Here is a 21,639-nt window from a genome sequence, read left to right as displayed (position 1 = left end):
CAGGATTGACTGCATTCAGGGCCGAATTCAGGGGCCACAACGGTAGAGTATGCGGCTATGGGTTTTAAAAATTTCATTTTCAATTGACATTGACCATCTGAAATTCTCACCAGGGCCGGATTTACTAATCAAATGGGGGAAAGCAGGGGCCATAACACCAATTACAATGAAACTGGGCACGCGACAGCTCAAACTTGATTAAAACACCTACGGAGCTCAAAAATTCGGCCAGTACCAAATTCAGGGGTTAAAATGGGGAGAGCATGCAAAGTATAGCATAAGTATATTTCAAAAAATGTGAATTTGAAATTAGTGAAGTCGCAATAGAATATCAAGTGACATCGACTGATACAGATTGAAAATCTTCTCAAGCACGCTACTTTGGCACAGAAATATTCCATCCAGGAGAGGCGGAGCAACTTCAATGTTCATAGAAGTGAGCGTTTTTCAATTGCGTTTATTTGTCTTAAATTTAAAAAAAATGTAATGTTATTCATAACTCTTTCAATTCGATTTCCGTGGACATAATTTAAGCCTTGAAATATTATTTCAACAGCCAGTAATCGCAAATTAAAAAATCCAAAAATCGCTAGCTCCGATGGTGCAATTTTAAAACACTTTGTAGGACTAATTCATAGTAGACTTTCTAGGAACAAATTAGTATTTGAGTCTGCCTTAATCAGAACAATTCAAAGTATCAAGTGGCCCAGTTTCCGGCGTAACCCACTTCTATCTACCTAGCTTCTAATACGCAACCGTGAATAGGATTTGAGTTAATTGATCGTCAAACGAATACATTTCATCAGTAAAGAGCTTTTGTGGTTTTTAAGGAGAAGGTAATCAAATTTTCTACTCTTTTACTATTATCCGATGATGGCAACCCTTATAATAATTTAAATAGAATGTAGTTTCAATTAATTGCATATTATTCGGCAACTCGGCCGTACGAAAACCATTTTTGCCTTTCTCGTTCAACAAAGTTGTACCGAAAGGCTATCATTTCACTCCAAATTCGAACTTTTGATAGAAGTCCCGGAGACCCATAGTGTTATATACCATTCGACTCAGCTCGATGAGCTGAACAAATGTCTGTCTGTCCGTGTGTGCGTGTGTGTGTGTGTATGTGTGTGCGTGTGTGTGTGCACAAAATGCCATAAAAAACATTAGCCAAATTTTCACATAGAAACTCTTAACCGATTTTCTTGCAACAAGTTGCATCCGACAGAGACTAAAACGCTGTTGATCACTATTGAATTTCATAATAATTGAAAATTGCAAAAAATAGATAATATAAAAATAGTGATGAGACATAGTCACATGGAACAATAATGTGTTATGAAAAATGCCTTGCATCTATGAATATTTTATCCGTGGCTTCCCATTAAGAGTTTCATCGTACTATAAAGATGCTCGTGTTGCACGCATTTAGGCGTAAGTATGCTCTTCGTTCAGTTTCATAGTACTATGAAATTGTCCGAAAGTCAAAATTCGAACACAGGAAATTCGAGAAACTTTTGGCAGCGCCATCTATCGTCTACTAGTGTAAATTTTCTATCACAACATTAGACGGTGTAACTGTTTTGCCTTTCTTGTACATCATCGAGGTGTAAGCGTAAAGGCTACGTTTATTACCTTTTTGCGCGAGAAAGGCGCCATCACCGCTAGGTGGATTAATCTGGGTTTTTTGTTAAAAATCTTGGCTGTGCATATGCACAGCCAATGTTCCGAAATGGACAAATTGATATGAAATTTGCGAAAAAGAATCCACGTGTCTTGGAGGGACTCGAACCCTCAACCTTCTACTCTCTAGATAAGCGTGATAACCCCTATCCAGCTTTTTTACGTTAGCCATAAATTCGATAAGGGGTGATTCAGCTAGGACACATGCTGTGTACAGATTTTATAGATACAATCGAAGTAGCCTTTGTATATGTACTTGTTTTTACATCTGTCAATAATTTTCAAATGTTTATATTACTAATCAATGGTAAATTTGTAGTTTACAAGTTTTGCAAAACTAGTTTTCTACATTTTAGGGTTCCGTTAATACATGCAACATCTCACGTAGAAACACAACTTGTATGCGAGTTCCTCGGCTAGACTAAAATATGAACTATGAAATATTTGTTCCTATAGAAAGCATTCACGAGCAGCAGAAGACTACGATGATTTCCAAGCTGTAATCAGTATTCAGCGCACCGAATGGTGGAAACTGCATTGATGGTTCCTCGAAGGATCAAGAACGAACCCTGTCATTGATGTTCGCGATTCGCACCACCAATCAAAATTGGTTTTTATGAACATGGCATTACTTTTGGTATGTTCCGCAATGTCTGGTATCCCGATGAAGAATCTATTATCGTGGACACAGCATGTGTCAAAAGGGGTTATTCAAAGCATTATGGCATGTCGCGTAAAAAGCTGGATACAACAAGATCATTTAAAGGTCACGTTTGCGGAAAAGCCATCAGAATCCGAGTACCAACCTCCACCGCCGTTAGCTTCTTCTTCTTCTTCTTATTGGCATTACATCCCCACACTGGGACAGAGCCGCCTCGCAGGTTAGTGTTCATTAAGCACTTCCACAGTTATTAACTGCGAGGTTTCTAAGCCAAGTTACCATTTTTGCATTCGTATATCATGAGGCTAACACGATTATACTTTTATGCCCAGGGAAGTCGAGACAATTTCCAATCCGAAAATTGCCTAGACCGGCACCGGGAATCGAACCCAGCCACCCTCAGCATGGTCTTGCTTTGTAGCCGCGCATCTTACCGCACGGCTAAGGAGGGCCCCGCCATTAGCTCTTTTTATCAAATTGAATATCTTTCGGATGCTTGATTTGTCCAATCTTCACATGTGCTTTACTGTTGTATATCCAAACTGACTGTGGATATACAACAGTAAAGCACATGTGAAGATTGGACAAATCAAGCATCCGAAAGATATTCAATTTGATAAAAAGAGCTAACGGCGGTGGAGGTTGGTACTCGGATTCTGATGGCTTTTCCGCAAACGTGAGTAAATATGTACTACATACCCGATCAAGATGCATAACAAAATTATAACAAGGGGAGTTATTTATTTCAGAAAAATATTGAAACAAAATGTGTTATAAATTTTGCTGGTTAGTTGTTAAAATAACAAAAATTATATCAAAAATACCTCTAGCCGTAACATAAATAAAATAGAGGTTGATACCTTCATATCAACATTATAACAAACGTTGATATGATTTTTCTGTACAAAAATCTACTTTCAAGGTAATTGCCTACATCACGGATAGAAATCTGGTACGCTACCACGCCGGATTACCATCCATAATGTAGGCAATTAACTTTGTTCCAGCTATGTATTAATATCGAGCGGGTTCAAGTTATACTAAAGGTTATTACCTTCGATTTTTGTTTCCAATGCCTACAAAAAATGTAGGCAATTATTTTGTGAATATATTCATAACTAATGTTGTTATAATTTTGATATGAAATAAAACTGGCCTACACATTTTTATCGAATTATCTAATTATAACACACGTTGTTTTAAATAACAACAATTGATAGAATTGAGTTATAATTTTGTTATGCATTCATGATCGGGTATTTACATGTTTTAATAAAATTTTAAGTTTAATATACACAATGCTTTTGAACGTTCAATTTATTTCAAGATTTGCGTATTTTCATTGTTCTGTATGTGCACATTGAAAACTTTATTTCATTATGATTATCTCCGCAGGGCTCCATCTACGACTGGGTTCGAATGCATCGCTTGCATCACGAAAAGTTTCGTACTCCGGACGACCCGTACTACAGTGACAAAGACTTCCTGCACGCCCAAGTGTTTGCCAACATCCGCAAATTGAGCCCCCGGCAGGAGAAACTGCTGGAACAGATCGACATGCGCGATCTGGAGTCCGACAAAATTGTGATGTTCCAGAAGCGGTTCTACTGGCTGCTGTATCCGATCCTGTTCGTCCTACTACCAATCAATGCCCCCCTGGAGTACTGGGGCGATACCGTGCAAGCTGCAATTTTCGTAGCATTTTCGCTGCGTTATCTGCTGGTGCTGAACGTGGCGTGGTTGATCAATTCTGCCCACTTTATCTGGGGTCTTGACAAGAATCACAAACAAAGTGATTCCAATATGGTTTTCGTTGTAACGAAGAGTTACTGGCCGCAGTATCACTATTTACTACCATTTGACTATCAAAGTGGAGAGTTTGGAAATTATGGTAAGTCCCTTCATCACAAAATCTGTTCCAAAATCTGTCTAACCATTCATAAATTTTAGGATCTGGATGCACTACGGCCTTCATTCGAGTGTTTGCCGCCATGGGTATGGCAACGAAGCTGCAAACCATGACTACGGAAGCCGTGAAGAAGGGACTGACGATGGCCGTAGATAGCGGACGACCAATTGTGGACTGTTTGAAGCAGGCCGGTGCCGAGGACATGTGCAATTTGCAGCGGGAGCATTATCTAAAAAATGAGAGACTTCATTGAGTGGGGAGCACTGAGGGTTAGATTTAAGGCGATGATAGTTTTTTTTGTACACTGAAAAAGCATTAATTTATTGCAAACATTTTTTGTTCTAGAAAACCATTTAATTTTTTACGAGAAAAAAATATTCGTCTGCTCAAATCAAGTTTCAATTCATTTATCCCCATTAGAAAGCCGAGATTTAGTATCTTTAATCTGGTGGCAGCTTTTGCTCGGTCAAACACTTTCTTTTCGACGGTTAAGGAGTTATACACCCCTATTATTGTTTACGGACAAACGAGACTTTCGAACGAATGCAGTTCGTTTGAATCGTTTCCCCATTTGATTTTGCTGGCGTAAACGAGAATGCGCATTATCTTTCGTTCGAAAGCGCGTTCGTACGAAACAACATCAAAGAGAAGGCCAGCGACATTCAAGATCTTCGATCTCGATCCAGTATTTCCTAGGTCCTAACAGGGCAGAGTCCGTGCTGGAGTTATGAAAAATTGCTGTGATTTTTCTTTAACAAAATTATAGCATCATCAGTAATGTTTCAAAGTTGTGTTAGAAAATTTAATTATTTCAACAACATCCCGAACCAAGTTTAGAACAGCATATGTTAAAAAAAGACAGGAACACCGTCTTCGGCCAGAGGTCGTACAGACTGAACACTTAACACCTAGCATAAGACAACGGACGGGACACATAACACCCAGTGGACCAGTCGAGAATTTTTCGATCACGAAAAGTTTTCTCCTTACCGGGGCGGTAATCGAACCCACACTTCCTAGTACATGCGTCTAGACGATGGACGTCGCTAGCCGCACGGCCACGAAGCCCACGTTAGGAAAACTGTTGAATTCAGTAATACGACATGATATATTTTTGTTATTTTCTCCTGCTTGGGATATACCTTGGCCGATGTTGTAGTTATGTGCAGATTTAACATGAGCCTGGAATCCAGCTGGAAGCCAAGGTCCTTGACGGTGCTTACTCTTGTGATACTGGCGGCATGCATATAATATAATTATATTTCCCCATTCTAATTTCCGAACAAACTTGAAGTTGTGTTAAGTCAGTTTTTATCCAGATCGGAAGAGGAGCTCGAAGTAGGCCGTGTTTATGAACGGAAGAAGTTTTGATTTTTTGGCAAGATTTTTTCTGCTGACGTTTTTGCTGGCATTTTTACTAGTGCCATCCATCCGGGATATGTTTTTTTTTTTCCTGTTCGGGTGTGCCACTGCGACCAATTATTAGATCTATTGTAGCGTTACCCGTATCCTTAGTGTTAAGTGCATGTCGAATTACTCCAGTGCTATTGAGAAGCAATGCAGTATCGGTTTCGATACAGTAGTTGTTTTGTTTTCTCAAGACCACCATGACAAGGTCCCGCTATTTAGACCCTTCATAAAGAGCAATCCCATTGAAGGCGCGCCCCTTATCAATAGGAAATCAATCCTTTCTTGAAAAAACAGAACAGTAATACTGTTTTTGACCATGCATCGGAGCCCTAGCCACATCCTTGTCTTGCTTCTAGAATATCACCAGTGAAACTCTTAAAACCCAGGATTTAGCTCTGTCTACAAGACCATTTCAAGCAAGAGAATTTGTTCAGTAATAAGAACTTCCGTGTGTTCCTCTCACTACCATTGTTCACCAGTTCAAGAAGAGTTAGTACGTATTTAAACCCCTAACTCGATTTTTCAAGCAGTCAGTTCAGCCTAGGACCGGGTACTGAGGTTTTTTGAACTAATTGCTTGAAAAGTTGTTTCCGCTGCATACAGTTTAGCCTCAACCAAGAGGAATTCGAGTCTTTCAACTGTCTGCAAGGTAACATTAATTATGTTTTATTTCTGAGACTGCTGTTGGTAGCGGGGAGTAAATACGATGAATCCTTAATTACCACAACTTATTGCCCTAGCTAGAAAAATGGATTAGGCTAGGGCTCTGTTTGGTAGATCTTACACCGCAACACACTACGTCAAAGTGATCTACCGTGTTACGGGATATGGTTACGCGAGTGATACATAATTCAATTTGCCGCGCATATGAAAACGTTAAAAAAACGCGGACTTCACAGAAAAATGTAATGGTAATAATAAGTGTAATTGAACGGATGCCGTGTTGAATGCGCTTGTAATGCGCAAAAAATCAAATGCATTTTACTCGGCAGACTACAGACGGATCTACAATCAGCATTGCCCAGGATAAGCCGGTGAGGATGTTCCAATCTTCTTAAACTACACTACTTGCCTTGTTTATACACACATTAGTTTTTAGAATTTATGAGGTACACTGGGGCAAGTTACCCCCGTTAAGTGTATAAATTGACTTGATAAATTAAAGTTGTACATATTCCGCAGTTTTCACCACACAATTACGTTATGCAGAAATATAGGGTTAGGTGGGGCAAGATGGGTCAAGGGGTAAGATAGGTCAGTGTCGTTTTTGAGTAGTGATACAATTTAACGCAGAGATTGTCACTCGATTAGAGGATGAAATTTCATTTTGGTAGAGTATGGCAAAGTAAAATATTTTTCAGCTTGTGTTTGATAGTTTGATAGTTTAATTCTTTATTAAAGTGATTTTTTAATTATAATTAAGTTCATCACAAGTATTTGATAGTGTTTTGTGTGCGCTTTCGATCGTGTTTACACTTACACACAGTGTTGTCCTACACTCAAGGCAAAAAATTCTGCTCTTTGATTTTACTCCATCTAAACGATTTTATAATCTCAACTAAGTAAGTTCAACTAATAGAAGGATGTTTGGATCTTCTAGAAGTCATGGCAAACTGTAAAAAAATGCACTCCAGAGCCACAGGAGCGCGCGCGCTCAAAAGGGGCCATCCAGAAACCACGTGGTCATATTTTTGAAGATTTTCAAACCCACCACCCCCATCCCCCCATGTGGCTTATCGTAGTCATTTGGCAGACCCACCCCCTCCCTATGACCACGTGGTTTTTTTCAAGTACAAAAATTAAAAAAAAAAACTTATGTAACTAAAACCTAACATGGAAATTATAAATTTTCATGAATTCAAAAATTTTGATGTATCCGTGTATCGCTTAGCATACAAGCAGGTCTATTGAGCCGATGCGATTTCATTTATTACTTTCACAAGCTACAACAGACCTTCCATGAGTCGATGTTCTAAGATACGATATCGACTGAAGTAAAAAAGCAGCCTGAAAAATTTTAAAATTTAATCCAATAAAGAAATTATGGTATAAGCAATAAAAAAATATCAAATTTTCTACAAATAATGCAAAATTTCCATAAACAATTAAGAATTTTCCACAAAACAAAAATAAATTAACACTTTTTAAACCAAAAATTGCAAATATAAAAAAAGAATTTTTCATAAAGAAATCAAAATTTTCCACGGAAAAAATACAAACATTCCATAAATAAATCAATATTAGAAATAAATAATTACAAATTTTTTAAAAATTTACTAAAAATATTTTCTCGGTCACTCAGATGGTTCTTTCGAATAATTTTCCAAGGAACTTCTATTCCACATCTCGAATATGCTTTAGTCAATTGTCCTTTTTAAAGCGACTCATAGAGGAATGAATGTATTATAGACCAATTATTATTTTGGAGTTTGGATCATTTGATTTATCCAATTAACCAACTTATGAATGATGTATGATATAATAACCCAGTAGATTCATTGAGTTGATATAACTTATTATTTATACAAGCTACTACAGACCTTTTAGGTTATACAAAACGTCCTGAAAGTCGTAATGTTTGGAACTTGTCTCTTAGATCTCATGTTAATGGAAATTAGGATCATATGATTATTTCATCGATTGGGTATATACCGATGATGAGGACATTGCAAAATATCTACCAGTATCGTGGGCTTAACTTGAGAGCATTGTGGAGTACCTTGAACATCTCGTATTCCTGAATATTAATCACTAGCTTAACGTTCAGGATGACCCATCTTATCTGAGTGTTCAGAATGATTCAAACATTTCAACTTCATTTGTATGCTCTTAGAATCGAAATCTTCCCAAGGTTTCGGATATCTGAGTTTTCAGGGACAGTCAAATTTTAGCTCCCATATTTTTTCTGTAAAGCCAATATCTTGATGAACAATTTTATTGAAGAAAATGGTGGCCTAGCTCTCTTTTGTGATTTTATAGACAATCTAAAACGCTGGGCATATATGACCCATCCGTCCTGAATTTGTTTTGGAATTCAATTTCAATCGTTATTGTAACACAATTTTTTAACCTAGATTGTTTTAGGAATTGGAGGGTTTTTTTCTGGAACACTGCCGTTTTTTTTTCATATCGCAGGAATTTCCTTGGTTCTAAGACCCTTTTATGAATTTAAAAAGCATTTTATTTAGAATTTCATGTTGATTTTTTAGATGCAAGCTTCTCTATGTCATAACCTTTTTCATACGCACTACTAGAATTTTGTGCATTTAGAACATTTAGGTGCATTATTAAATTTTTCGATCAATTATCCTAATTATTCAGTATCATGAAAACTAGGCTTCTTAAGCCTAAATTATTGCCTATATTTATTGCTTAGATTAATTTTAAATTCCAAGATCTTCTTAATTATCAAGAATAATTATTCTGGAGTTGTAAGGAAAACCCTTCGGAATATTGACAAGAAATTCTTCGGAGTCTCCACGGAAAAATCTTTAGAATTTCAACGACATTCTTTTCCAAAATTCTGTGCAAGAGTTCCGAAAACGTTCGGTAGAAATTTTGAAGAACTATAAGAATCCGTAGAAGGATCCGAAATGCATATTTACGATGAAAATTCCAATAAACATCAAATTCCGAAGAATTTCCAATATAAATTAGAAAAAAAAATCCAACTTACTTTTTTTACATAATCTCTAAATATTTTCTTCAAAATCCTGGGCAACTTTAATGAATCTTCAAAAAAAATTCTTCTGAATTTCCAATGGAAATTTTTTTCGTTTTCCAAAAGAAATTCTTAGACGTTTTCAGCACTTTTTTAATTTCCAAAAGAAATTATTCGGTATATGCCAAAATATTTCCGATGGAAATTCCTAAGATTTTCCAGTAGAAAATCGAAAAAAATTCATCTGAAACACCAATAATGAATTTCCCGAGGAAATTCCGATGTTTTTACAAGTGGAAATAACGAAAAAATTGTACTTTTGTAGTACTTGTAAAGGTTGTACTTTTGAAGCATTTCCAGAAGGAATTCCTTAAAAAATAAAATCAAAATTTTAAAGATTTTCTGATGTGAAAATTCCCTAAAATTTCTAAATCATTTCCTGTGCTTCTTTGCATGGTAAAGATTTAAAGCAATGTTTAGCTGAACCTACAAAGAAATCAAAATGACTTCCCGAAGAATAATGAATTCCCGATGAAATTTTGGAAAAAATTATGGTGCAAATTAAAAAAACATTAACCTTGAGAATTCTAAAGATTTATTCTTTGAAAATCCAAAGAATTTTTTGAAGATAATCCATAGACTCTTCCGTGGAAATTCTAAATAATGCCTCAAATAAAAAAAATACTTGGAAAATTAAAAAAAAAATGTGTAGAATTCACAAAGAGCGTAAAAAAGTATTCCAAAAAATTATCATTTCAAAATTCCAAATTTGAAAAAATCCAAAAACAAAAAATCAACGGAAAAAGTGTTTCATGTGGCATTGGCTGTTTAATATCTTTCGGAAATTCAGAAGATTTTTTCTTGAAACATTTAAAAGTCTTCTTCTTCTTCTATGGCTCCATATTCCAACTGGAAGTTGGTCTGCTTTTCAACTTAGTATATTCTATTAGCATTTCCTCAGTTATAAATTGAAAGCTTTTATATGCCAGCCATTGCACGATTATATATCTTGTGTAGCAAGTACGATGGATACACTATACCGAGGGTGTCGAGAATGTTTCCCACCCAAAAACATCCTAGACAGAAACGAGAATCGAACTCGCCATTTCCAGATGGGCAATCCTACGCCTTCGCTCGCAAGGCTAACTTGAGACTGAACATGTCGAAGTGTACTCCTTAAAATGTTCGAAAAACTTCTTTTGGAAATGAATAAGAATTTATGGCGAAGATTCGAAAGAACTTGTCGAAGAAATTCATTAGAATGTAAAAAAAAATGAAAATATGAACTTTTTTTTCTACTGAAAATTATATGTATTTCCCACGGGACTGTTTTGAATTTTCAGACAGAATACACATGGGATTTTTTTCGGAGCTTTAGGGAAAATTTTTCGGAATTACACTGTAGATGTTTTGTTTTTTTTTTCATTAACAATTTGTAGCAAAATTTCCAATCACAATTTGTCAGAGAGAATTGTTCAAAAATCATTGTGAATGTCAGAATTTTATCAGGATTGTATGAAGTAATGTCAAAGTTTTTACATGAAATTTTATTTACTGGATTTTTCCTGATTATCCACAAGAAATTCTTTTGAAAGTTTTTTCTTGGATTATTGTAAAAACATGAACATTTTTCAAAATTGTAGCTGCAAAAGTGTCGGCGGCGTGATGCCAAAAACCATCCGCGGCGGATTTTTTTTAAAATACTTTTTTCATTTTTCCTTTCCAATTTTTTTTGTGGGAATTGAGACTGAATCGCAACCTGGTTTTTCGTTAATTTTTTATGGAAAAAGGATCTAAGGCTAAGATGGTAAAATAACGCAGATATGCATCGACTGACGCTGCGTTACCGGTTTTTCTCGATGTACACCTAAGTATTTTCAACGCTGAGTTAAAAAGACGCTACATGGGCATCGGCCCTAAAATGCGCTTTGCGTTTGTTGATTAAATCATTAAATTTTAATGATTTGTATTTTTTTCACCGCTATTGTTATTCACCATAAGTTTTTCGTGTAAAAAAACCACGTGGTTCGAGAGCAACACCCCCTCCCCCCATGTGGCTTATCGTGGTCATTTTCCAAACCCCCCCCCCCTCCCTCCATATATGACCACGTGGTTTCTGGACGGCCCCAAATACACTCCAGTGTATTTTCAGTGCGCGCGCTCCTGTGGCTCTGGAGTGCATTTTTTTGACAGTTTATCATGACATTTAGAAAATTGAAATATCCTTCTATTAATTGAACTTACTTAGTTGAGACTATAAAATCGTTTAGATGGAGTAAAATCAAAGAGCAGAATTTTTTGCCCTGAGAGTAGGCCAACACTGCTTACACACAGAACGACCACGCGATTATCGAATTAATCTGTTCTGCTTTGTTCGAGTAAGTAAATCATTCAGCATAAAAATTTAGTGCGCGTCCGATCACGTTTTCTTTAACACGCAGAACGATCCTGTGATCATCGGAATGCTATGTTCTGCTTTGTGCGGGTTTGTGAATTGATTTGCAAGTAGAAATTTAGTGTGTTTCCAATTGTATTTCTCTTACCACGCAGAACGATTGCATGTTCATCGAAACATTTGTTCTCAATAAGTTAGTGCGCATTTGATTGTATTTTGTTTAAGGTGATTATAGAATGAAGCTCGTTGTGAATTTCAAATTCACCACATGTTTATCTACATACATTTCCAAAACCCCAAATCTGGCGTGATAGTTTTCGTACAGTGCTGCAACTCAAATTATGATTGTTCAGCATAACCAAGCAAACGATCTACCATTATTTCAGCCCCATACACGTTATGGATCTTTCATCTCGTGCTCTTGAAATTTTTTTTGGAAAAGCACGTGGTTTACAAAATGGCCGATTTCTGGCTTCATTCTATAATCACCTTAACCTCGTTCAAACTACACGCTACACCCGGCATACCGTTTACCAAAACGAACCCTTCTACACTCCCTACCCAATATATCCAACATCCCTGTGATTTCTCGTGGAAGTGCAGATGACTCGTCGGCTTCCCCCAAAGCGAGTATCACGTCAACATTTTCCTACCTATTCCCAAGGATGTTATCGATCATTTAGTAATTTGCGTCTGATCATTTAGTAGTTTGTCAATAACTCATTCCAGAAGCTGAATTTTAAAATGTTTTGCATGGTGGACTTCTAGAGCGAAGGTTTTTCTACAACTCTGCCTAATGGTTCGTTGTAAGAATTCAACTAATAACGGAGTTATAGCGCTAGTTGCAGTAACTTAAACTAAATGATTGGAATTTTGTTATCATTTAGTCTAAGTAACTGAAACTATAGCTATAACTCCTGTACTAGTGGAATTCAAACAACGGACCATTAGGCAGAGTTGTGGAAAATCCTTCGCACTAGAAGTCCACCATGCAAAACATTTTGAAATTCAGCTTCTGGAATGAGTTATTGACAAACTACTAAATGATCGAACGCAAATTACTAAATGATCGATAACATCCTTGCCTATTCCTCAATTGACCTGCATTCGGACACGGCCGGCGCTGGTATTGCTTAATTTTTGGTCTTCAGTTCTTACACATTGAAGATGTTGTTAATCCCAAACATCATCTGTTGCCTGTTGGTTCTCTGTGTAATTACAGCTGACCTGGCAATAACGGAATAGCAACCGTGGGCGGTCAATTATGCTCATGATCATAGGCTCAAATTATCGGAAGACAGTCGTGCTGCATAGCTTCGATGACGATCATCTACCATGACTTCAACGATCAATTTGAATTTGATTGATTCCGCGTTTCACAACTAGAGGCGCTATCGTCGTAATCTTTCGAGTTTGACAATTCCCTTCAGCGCCTTCTGGTAATAATGTCATACGAAACATTCTTTCGTGTAACATGTTCGCCAGATGGTGGAAGAGGAGCTGAGCGTTGGATTTTTCAGAAATTTGTTCAAGCTGTTACGTCTGTTTGTCTGTGGTTGAAGTATATTACAAAACCGATGCTCATAAACTGGAACGCATATTAGGTTTTAATAAAAAAACTGGGTTTATTTAATTAAGGTCAACTTTCCCAAAGAATCCATATTTTTTTACGGTATTTTAAATATCGAACCAAAAACTTTAGAAAAACCAACACTGCATTCAATCTTCTTCATCACCGAACAACACATAAAAAGGAAGAAAAGGTTTATGTAGATAAAATCTCACAATCCGCTATTTTATGTGTCCACATCACATAACAATAGAATCCAATAAATAATGGAATTTCATTTTATGATCTATAAATGACTTGCATATATTATTGCAAACTAATGTAAAATACATTCAATTTTATTTATTTAAAAATGGCATAAAATCGAATTTGACCGTTTTCAGTATTTAAGCCAACATTTTGGCTGCTTGACTGGTCTCCTGCACGATTGGATGCTGTTTTTTGACGGATCGATTGGAGGCACATACACGGAAGAAAAAAAGTACCCAAAATTGAGTATTTTTAAACTTACTTTTGAGTTTTTTTTTCTCTTCTCTTTCATCCACTCTTTCTTTTGTTGTCAAAAACAAAAGAGCCAAACAATCCAACGACGCCAGTTCAATACGGGAAGCCAATTTTGAGTTTTATTACCTGAGGTCGAAATTGAGTGAATTAAACTTACATTTGGGTAAATAAATTTTCCGTTGGGTACTTTTTTAACATGGGAGTTAAGGCAAACTACTTCGACCCTACTTACTCAATTTTGGCTTCCCGTACAGATGTTCGAGGTTGGGTGAATTAAACTCACTATTGGGTAGTTTATTTCTTCCATGTACCTATCCGCGTTTCTCTTATTCAGGCCTCTAAAAAAGTGCTACATTCGCAGCAAACACAAGATCGTATATCATAGCGGATAAGAGTATAAAGTGGAGGCCATATACGTACATTTTGCATGCAGTCAAATGGAAGAATGCGCCTATATCGCCTCCACCTTATACACTTATTCGCTAACATATGCGATTTTGTGTTGGCTGGGTTGTGACCCAGCCTGAAGAATAAACTTGAAGTCAGTCCATAATTATATTTCAGCATATTTTCGGTTTTCTTCTTTGATTTCAAATTATGAGGGAGTCACAACATATAGATTCTTTGGCAAAGTTGACCTTAAATTAGTAGAATAATCGAAAATGCTGGCGCAAGTGTGAAAAGCCAGTGGAAAATGTTGACGGGACTAACTAAGAATTTAAGATGTTTCCGGAACTCATGTTTTAGTTCTATGGTTCTATGACAGCTCCGGAAATCTGTCGACCGATCGAACATGTGTGGCTGCTAGGTGGAAGAAAAACTTATTTCTTGAACGGACAAACGGACAGAGAGAGCATAAACAAAATGAGGTTAGGATTGATGATGATTGACAGTGAAGCCACCAACGCTAGCCACCAAGATCTAAAGAACGGTAAAGTCAGAAAAAAAGTTAAGAAACTTCTAAAATTTAGCAGTGCCGACTGAACGAAAAAATCCGCCAAGCGATTGATATGATTTGAGGAGGAGAAGAAATGCCTTTGGTCTGGCCTAATATGTCCTATCTTCAAGAAAGGGCACAGACTCGATTGTGGTAATTATCGAGGTATAAGACTTCTCAAAACCGCCTACAAGGTACTTTCTCAAATTCTGTTTGGCAAACTGCGCCCGTTTGCGGAGACCCTGTCGGCGAATATCAAAGCGGTCTTCGAGAAGGACGATCAACAACGGACCAGATGTTTACTCTGCAACAAATCCTTGAAAAATTCCGAGAATACAACCTGCGGTCTCATCATTTGTTGGTGGACTTCAAGGGCGTACTACTCAGTGAAACGGAACGAATTGTGTCATATGCTAGAACATGGCTTTTCGGCAAAGCTTATTAAACTGGTTTGAGCGGCGCTGGAAGGGTCCAAATCGAGCGTCAGAAACGGAACCATTAACAAATTTTACATGCTCCTTGGTTTTGCGAATGACATTGACAGCATTGGTGTAGATCTTAGAGTAGCGGAAGAGGATTTCGTGTCTTTAAACGGGATAGGGAAAGAATATGGTTGACCATAAGCTTTGTCAAAACGTAGTACCTGGTGGCAGGCAGTGGACGGGGCAGTCCAAACGGTGTTGGCACCGAGGAGAAAATAGTTGTCGACCAATTCGTATATATTGGAACTCTCGTTACATGTGATAGCAAGTAGGACTTTCTACGGTTTGTGTCGGTCGCCAGCTAAAGTCTCGCAGCATATAGACAAGGACAAAACTAGCTCTGTATACATAGTTGATTCGTATGGCCATGAAGTATGGACGTTAAAAGATGCAGGCTATCGAATTCTTGGAGTGTTTAAGCGGATGCTTATCGGAGAACCTCGAGGAGGACGTCGACTCCAGGAGGAGGACGGACGGAAGACCCCGCACTCGCTGACTGTGTTCTATCAAAGAAGATGCGCGTGCGGCCGGTGTGCAGGGAGACTGGCGATTGGCGGCCCAAGAACGATCGACCTGGAGTATGACAGTACATTCCCGAATGCTCATCTGATCAATTTTTATATATTTGACCACGACATATAAATATACGTTGGAACTGAAATGATTTAAAATAAACACTATCCGGGCAGAAGCCATGAACTGAACAGCATAGCATGACATGGACATGATATAAGAAATAAAATAACAGACAATAATATAAAAACTTAACTTAATCCACCGAAAAGTGAAACTGCCTTTCTCGCATTTAGCATATACACCGCTACGATCTGACGATGGACTAAACAATAGGATGTCAGTAGCTTGGAAAAATCCATCGCTCAACTCCTCAACCACCATCTAGCAGCATCTTACATGAAACAATATTTCGTATGACAATGTCACCAGAAGGCGCTAGAGTGAAATGTCAAACTCCAAGGATTCCGACGCTAGCGTTTCTAGTTGTGAAACGCTCAATCAATCAAATTCAAATTTGTCGATAAAGTCATGGTCAATGGTATTTTCTACAGTGTTACGTCTGTTTGTCTGTGCTGCTACTCTATGTTCTGAAATTTTCACCATGAGGTCATGGAAGAATGGTGATTGGAATTCGATAAAATGTATGGGAAAATCAGGTAGGGGAAATGACGGCTTTGGCAGGTTTTGTTCTATTATTGTCAGGGGGGTTTTCTATAACCAATTATCACAGAGAACAGACATGGATGCTCTAACAAAATTTCGTTAAAAATGTGTGTAAAGATTTAAATCGTACCTCAGCGCCGCCAACGCAGGCTGCCCGACATAAAAACTCAATTTCACTAAGCGATGGCGTTGACATACACTACATAAACAATGTAGTGCTGCCACCTAGGAGCGAGCCTAGGAGCAATTCGGAATGAACACTAGCGCTAAAAAGTAAAACACGGCAAATCTTAATCATATTCATCAGCACACTAGCACCGCGCAACGGGGGCATAACGACATACTTTAAAATGGCCAGTACAAACTAAAAGATATTTTAGTTACTAGATAAAGATTGTCGCTTCGGTTCCCTTTGTTCTGCTGTCCGGAACATGTTGGGTACCAAGCTATCAAATCGTATGGATTTTTCTTCTTTGACATTTAGCTCCCCTATCCTTGCCAGCAAAGGATGTTCCGAACAGCGAAGACAGCGACAGTCTTTATCTAACCACGCGAATGAAGATGAACGTCTGTTCTCTGTGCAATTATGCTCAAATTTGGCCTAAACATTCTTTGCATATCAAAGAATATTTTGGCCATGATTCATAAAATTTGGTCAACAAAACCCCCTGACAATAATAGAACAAACCTTGTCAAAGCCGTCATTTCCCCTATTTCGCAAATGTATGGAAAATAGGAGTGTTTTAGAAAAGAAGTAGTGATAAGGAATGAAGAATGAGGTGAAATTGTTATCTCCTGCACTTAGTTTGCACTGATTAATAGTTTTATAGTGATGACATTTCGATTTTACTACCACTGAATCAACGCCATCTCTTGCATTGAACGTTTTAAAAATGCTGTAAAAAGTGGCTGATCGTGATGTGCTGTGGAACACATAATGCCAAAGAAGTTCAGAATCTCTCCTACCCAAAAAGATCCGAGACCAGACACGTCTGGGCTGCGAAGCTATAAAACATGCGTAGATGGAGCAACAGAACTGGTTGTGAAACAAAACGTGCGAAATTTCTTATCAAGGTCTCACGTGTTGCGAAAAAAAAAATGTTCGACTGTGATTTGCTAATAGGAGCGACGACACCGTTCCAAACTATCGAGTGCCGCTGTTCGGTTCCCATCCCAATCTGCTAGTAGATCAGGTTTTCATATCAAGCCTAATGTAAGGAAATAATCGTAAAAACGTGCTTCTTCTGCCCACCAATTCAAACGAGACGAGATTGGAAAAATAGTATCATAGTTTTGAATAAATTAACATGAATGCTAGATAATGATGGAACCTACGAGAAGTTTTCGATTAATAATATGTATATTAAAACCCGGAACTTAGTCAATAGGAGCAAACTTTAGCGATAAGTGCTAAGGTATACCAAGATGATTGCGAAAAAGTCTGAAGTAGATCTCAGTGCATTCGTTATTTTTACTTGTCTGGATGTTCCTCATGTAAGTTACTTGCATTAGGGACTGTTGACAAATTACTTTAGGGGAGGGGTGCGTTTGAACGTTACGTAACTTGTGAAAATCCTCTTGGTAGTACTTCTTCATTGCAATCTTGCATGCAAGTATTTATTCTAAGCAAACTTGAAAGGATTTTCACTTACCACTCAAATACACCACAAGGGACACGCAAAGCTTTTTGACTTTTAAGCTTACAAGCACACATAGATGGACGTAGCATGTAGAAAAGTATATTCACCATCTGAATGAAATCATTTATATTTTCGGTGATTCCCTTTTAAACTTAATGCTCTATGCTCTGTTTATAAAGTAACAATCTATTCTATGCGATACTAAATCGATTATTTATATAAATCAAAGAGGGAAGTGGAATTGTTACAGAAAAAGTGACGAGCCACGTGGTTTCCGCGTTTCAACATTTGTGGCAACAAAAAGTTATCAGCTATTCTTATTCATATAATTTAGGGTTTATTAGGAGAAAACTGAGGTGTGATATTTATTAATAATTGTATAAATATTCTGTAAACAGTTTTGAATTATCATGAGTTAATAGAGATTTATGGGACACTGGAAAGTATTCTGAATTCGGAAATGATCGTTGGAAGTCCAAAACATACAGAAATATTCTATTTCAACAAGCTGCTTCGTAAACTTTGAAGTCAGCAAAAAGGACCATGGTTAAGTTTACCACAACAATACCACTGTCGCCAGTTTATGGAATATATCAGATCATAAACGAGAATTGAGAGAGGACACAGCAACCATTGCGTGCGGACGGCTGCTGTTAAATTTTCCTGTCAGATTTTAACGTGTGATTCCGCTGATTTTTGTTTTTTAAACTACAGTGTTGACCCGATTTTGTCACTCCCCGATTTTGTCTACCCCCGATTTTATCACGTTTTCGACCCGATTTTATCACGTCCCGGTTTTATTACGTTTCCGACCCGATTTTGTCACCCCAAAATAATTTGTCATTCTTTTTATTTTCTTAAATAATACCACAAACAACATTGATTTTCATGAAGTAATTTCACCGCCTGTAGTCTATTACTAACGATTTCTGAGTACCTGGGAAATATTCTGTAAGCAATTTCGACAAGAAATAACGGGTACCGTTCACGCATTTGGCCTTTCCAAGGCATAAAATGATTCATATTTGTGGAATGAATTAAAAAAATAGGAAATTTTTTTTTTCCAATTTTGTTACATACTCTGTTTTATCACCCCAAAATTTACCAAGGGGGTGATAAAATCGAGATATTACTGTATTGACAATTGTGAAAAGTGTTTTATTTTTTATTTTTGAATATCATGCGTATTTGGGCAGTGATGTATGTAGTTCCCTTGCTGGATCCAGATGCTCAAACATGTTCGGCGAACCTTGACTCCACACCTGACAACTCAAACCAAAATCAAACCGTTTTAATTTTTTCCAACCGAGCCGTCAACTGGTTGTTCGAACAACTTCACACACGTTCAAACAAAGCAGCAACCGAAGCGTTTTCTTGGGGGCGGAGTCAATGTTCGTCAAACTGCTTGACTGGTGTGTACGTTGCATAATGCTTGTTTACAGATTTCGTTTCAGCCCCTACGTAGTGTGTGGCCGACCCAGCCCCACTTCCGATCCCGAATTTCTATTGCTATCGGCCTTTGGTGACAACGACGATGGAGCTCGTTGTTTGAGATCCAGTTGTGAGGCCACCAGGCCCGAATTATATACCGCAGGCATCTGTTAATGAACACCTGCAGCCGTTGAGTGTTCTCCACTGATACACACTATGTTTCGCTAGCGTATAATAGCACAGATTTCACGTTAGAGTTGAAAATTCGTATTTTGGTGAGTTCACTTATCTGCCTGTTTTTTCAGATATTTCTTAAACTCGCAAATGCAGCCCTTGCTTTCTTGATCCGTGCGCCTATGTCGATCTTGGTACCGCCGTCTGACGCCATTTGGCTACCAACATATTGGAAGCTTTCAACATTCTCCACTGGTTGCCCGGCTACTGTGAAACTGGAAGGAGTCACCGTGTTTACATCCAACGATTTGGTTTTGTTGACGTTGATGACTAAACCTGCCGAGGAGGAGCGCACGGCAAGGTCGTTGAGCTTACTCTGCATATCATGCATATCTCCATGGTTATAGGCTGCCATAACAGCCCGCGGTTTGGTTCACGGTTAATCGCATCTGCCAGAATCTCATCGATTACGATGAGGAACACTAACGGTGATAGAATACATCCTTGCCTCACACCAGCTACGACCCGGATAGGGTCGAACAGGACCTAATTGTGCAGCAATCTACACGAAAAGGCCTCGTACTGTGCTTCGATGAGGCCGATGATTTTCTCAGGAGTCCCCTTGCGTCTCAGGGCGCGCCACATATTCTCGTGATTGAGACGGTCGAAAGCTTTTTCGTAGTCATTGAATACCAAGTAAAGGGACTCTTGGAATTCGTTGACCTGCTCTAGAATGACACGGAGTGTGACAATATGGTCCACACAGGATCTTCCGGCACGGAATCCGGCTTGCTGCCGCCGGAGAGTCGCATCGATCTTCTCCTGAATCCAGGCTAGGATAATTTTGCATAGAACTTTGGGAACGGTACACAGCAACATAATGCCTCGCCTGTTATCGCATACAGTCAGGTCACCCTTTTTGGGCACCTTCACTAAGATACCTTGCATCCAGTCGACTGGGAAAGTTGCGGTGTATTACGAAATAAACGATGCAGTAGTTGAGCGGATGTCATGGGGTCAGCTTTGAGCATCTCAGCTGATATGCGGTCGACCCCTGGGGCTTTATTCGATTTCATGCTTTGGATGGCTGTTTGAATCTCTAGCAGTGATGGAGCTTCGGTATTGACGCGTGTTATACGTCGGATCCTAGGCAGATCATGCCGTGGTGGTGATGGCCTGGCTGGCACTTGAAAAAGTTGTTCGAAGTGCTCGAACCAGCGTTTCAGCTGGTCAGTTGGGTCGGTCAATAACTGATTATTCGCGTCTTTCACAGGCATCGTTGCATTCATCTTCGCCCCGCTTAAGCGTCGTGAGATATCGTAGAGGAGGCGAATGTCCTCGGCTGCGGCGGTTCTCTCTCCTTCGTCGGCCAGAGACTCCAGAGAGTCTGCCCACGCTCGCTTGTCCCGTCGACATGAGCGTTTTACTTCCTTCTCAAGAGCCGCGTATCGTTGACAGGCTAAGACTTTGGCTCCTCTGGTTTTCGATCGCTCTATCGCGGCTTTGGCTTCTTTTTGCTCCTCTATCTTCCTCCAGGTCTCATCGGTGATCCATTGTTTTCTCTGGGTGCATAGTTCGCCCAGATTGTTCTCGCTGGTGGCGATGAAGGCATTCTTGATGGCGGTCCATTGGTCTTCCACGCTGCCACCTTCCGGAATATCTGCAGCACGCGTCTCCAGTTCTTCAAGGAAGGACCGTTTCACCGTGGCATCTTCCAGTCGACGTGTGTTGAATCTTCGTCCAACTCTTCCCTCCTGCCGACGAATCCGCGCAATGCGCAGGCGTATTTCGCCGATGAGCATGAGATGATCAGACGCGATATCGGCACTACGTTTATTCCGTAGCTGATGCAGATGTGGTCGATTTGATTTTCTGTAAAGCCGTCACGGGAGACCCACGTGACCTTGTGAACCGGTCGATGAGGGAAGAGCGATCCCCCGATCACCATGTCGTTATTACCACAAAATTCTGCGAACAGCTCTCCGTTTTCGCTCATTTCTCCGAGA

The 21,639-nt window shown here is 38.7% G+C and overlaps 1 protein-coding gene across 1 annotated transcript in view; it reads left to right on the top strand.

Annotated features, from left to right (window-relative positions):
• The window catches only part of LOC134205082 (acyl-CoA Delta-9 desaturase), a 63,451-nt gene extending 58,810 nt beyond the window's left edge, over positions 1–4,641 (top strand). Inside the window, exons 4-5 of the mRNA XM_062679987.1 lie at positions 3,737–4,232; positions 4,292–4,641. Coding sequence (XP_062535971.1) covers positions 3,737–4,232; positions 4,292–4,503 — 708 coding nt within the window. The 3' untranslated portion in view covers positions 4,504–4,641. The remainder of the gene's footprint in view (positions 1–3,736; positions 4,233–4,291) is intronic.
• Positions 4,642–21,639: the final 16,998 nt, after the last annotated feature.

This window comes from Armigeres subalbatus, chromosome 1 (genome assembly GCF_024139115.2).
Source record: "Armigeres subalbatus isolate Guangzhou_Male chromosome 1, GZ_Asu_2, whole genome shotgun sequence".
Lineage (NCBI taxonomy): Eukaryota > Metazoa > Arthropoda > Insecta > Diptera > Culicidae > Armigeres > Armigeres subalbatus.
This window is presented reverse-complemented; position numbering and strand designations above follow the sequence as displayed.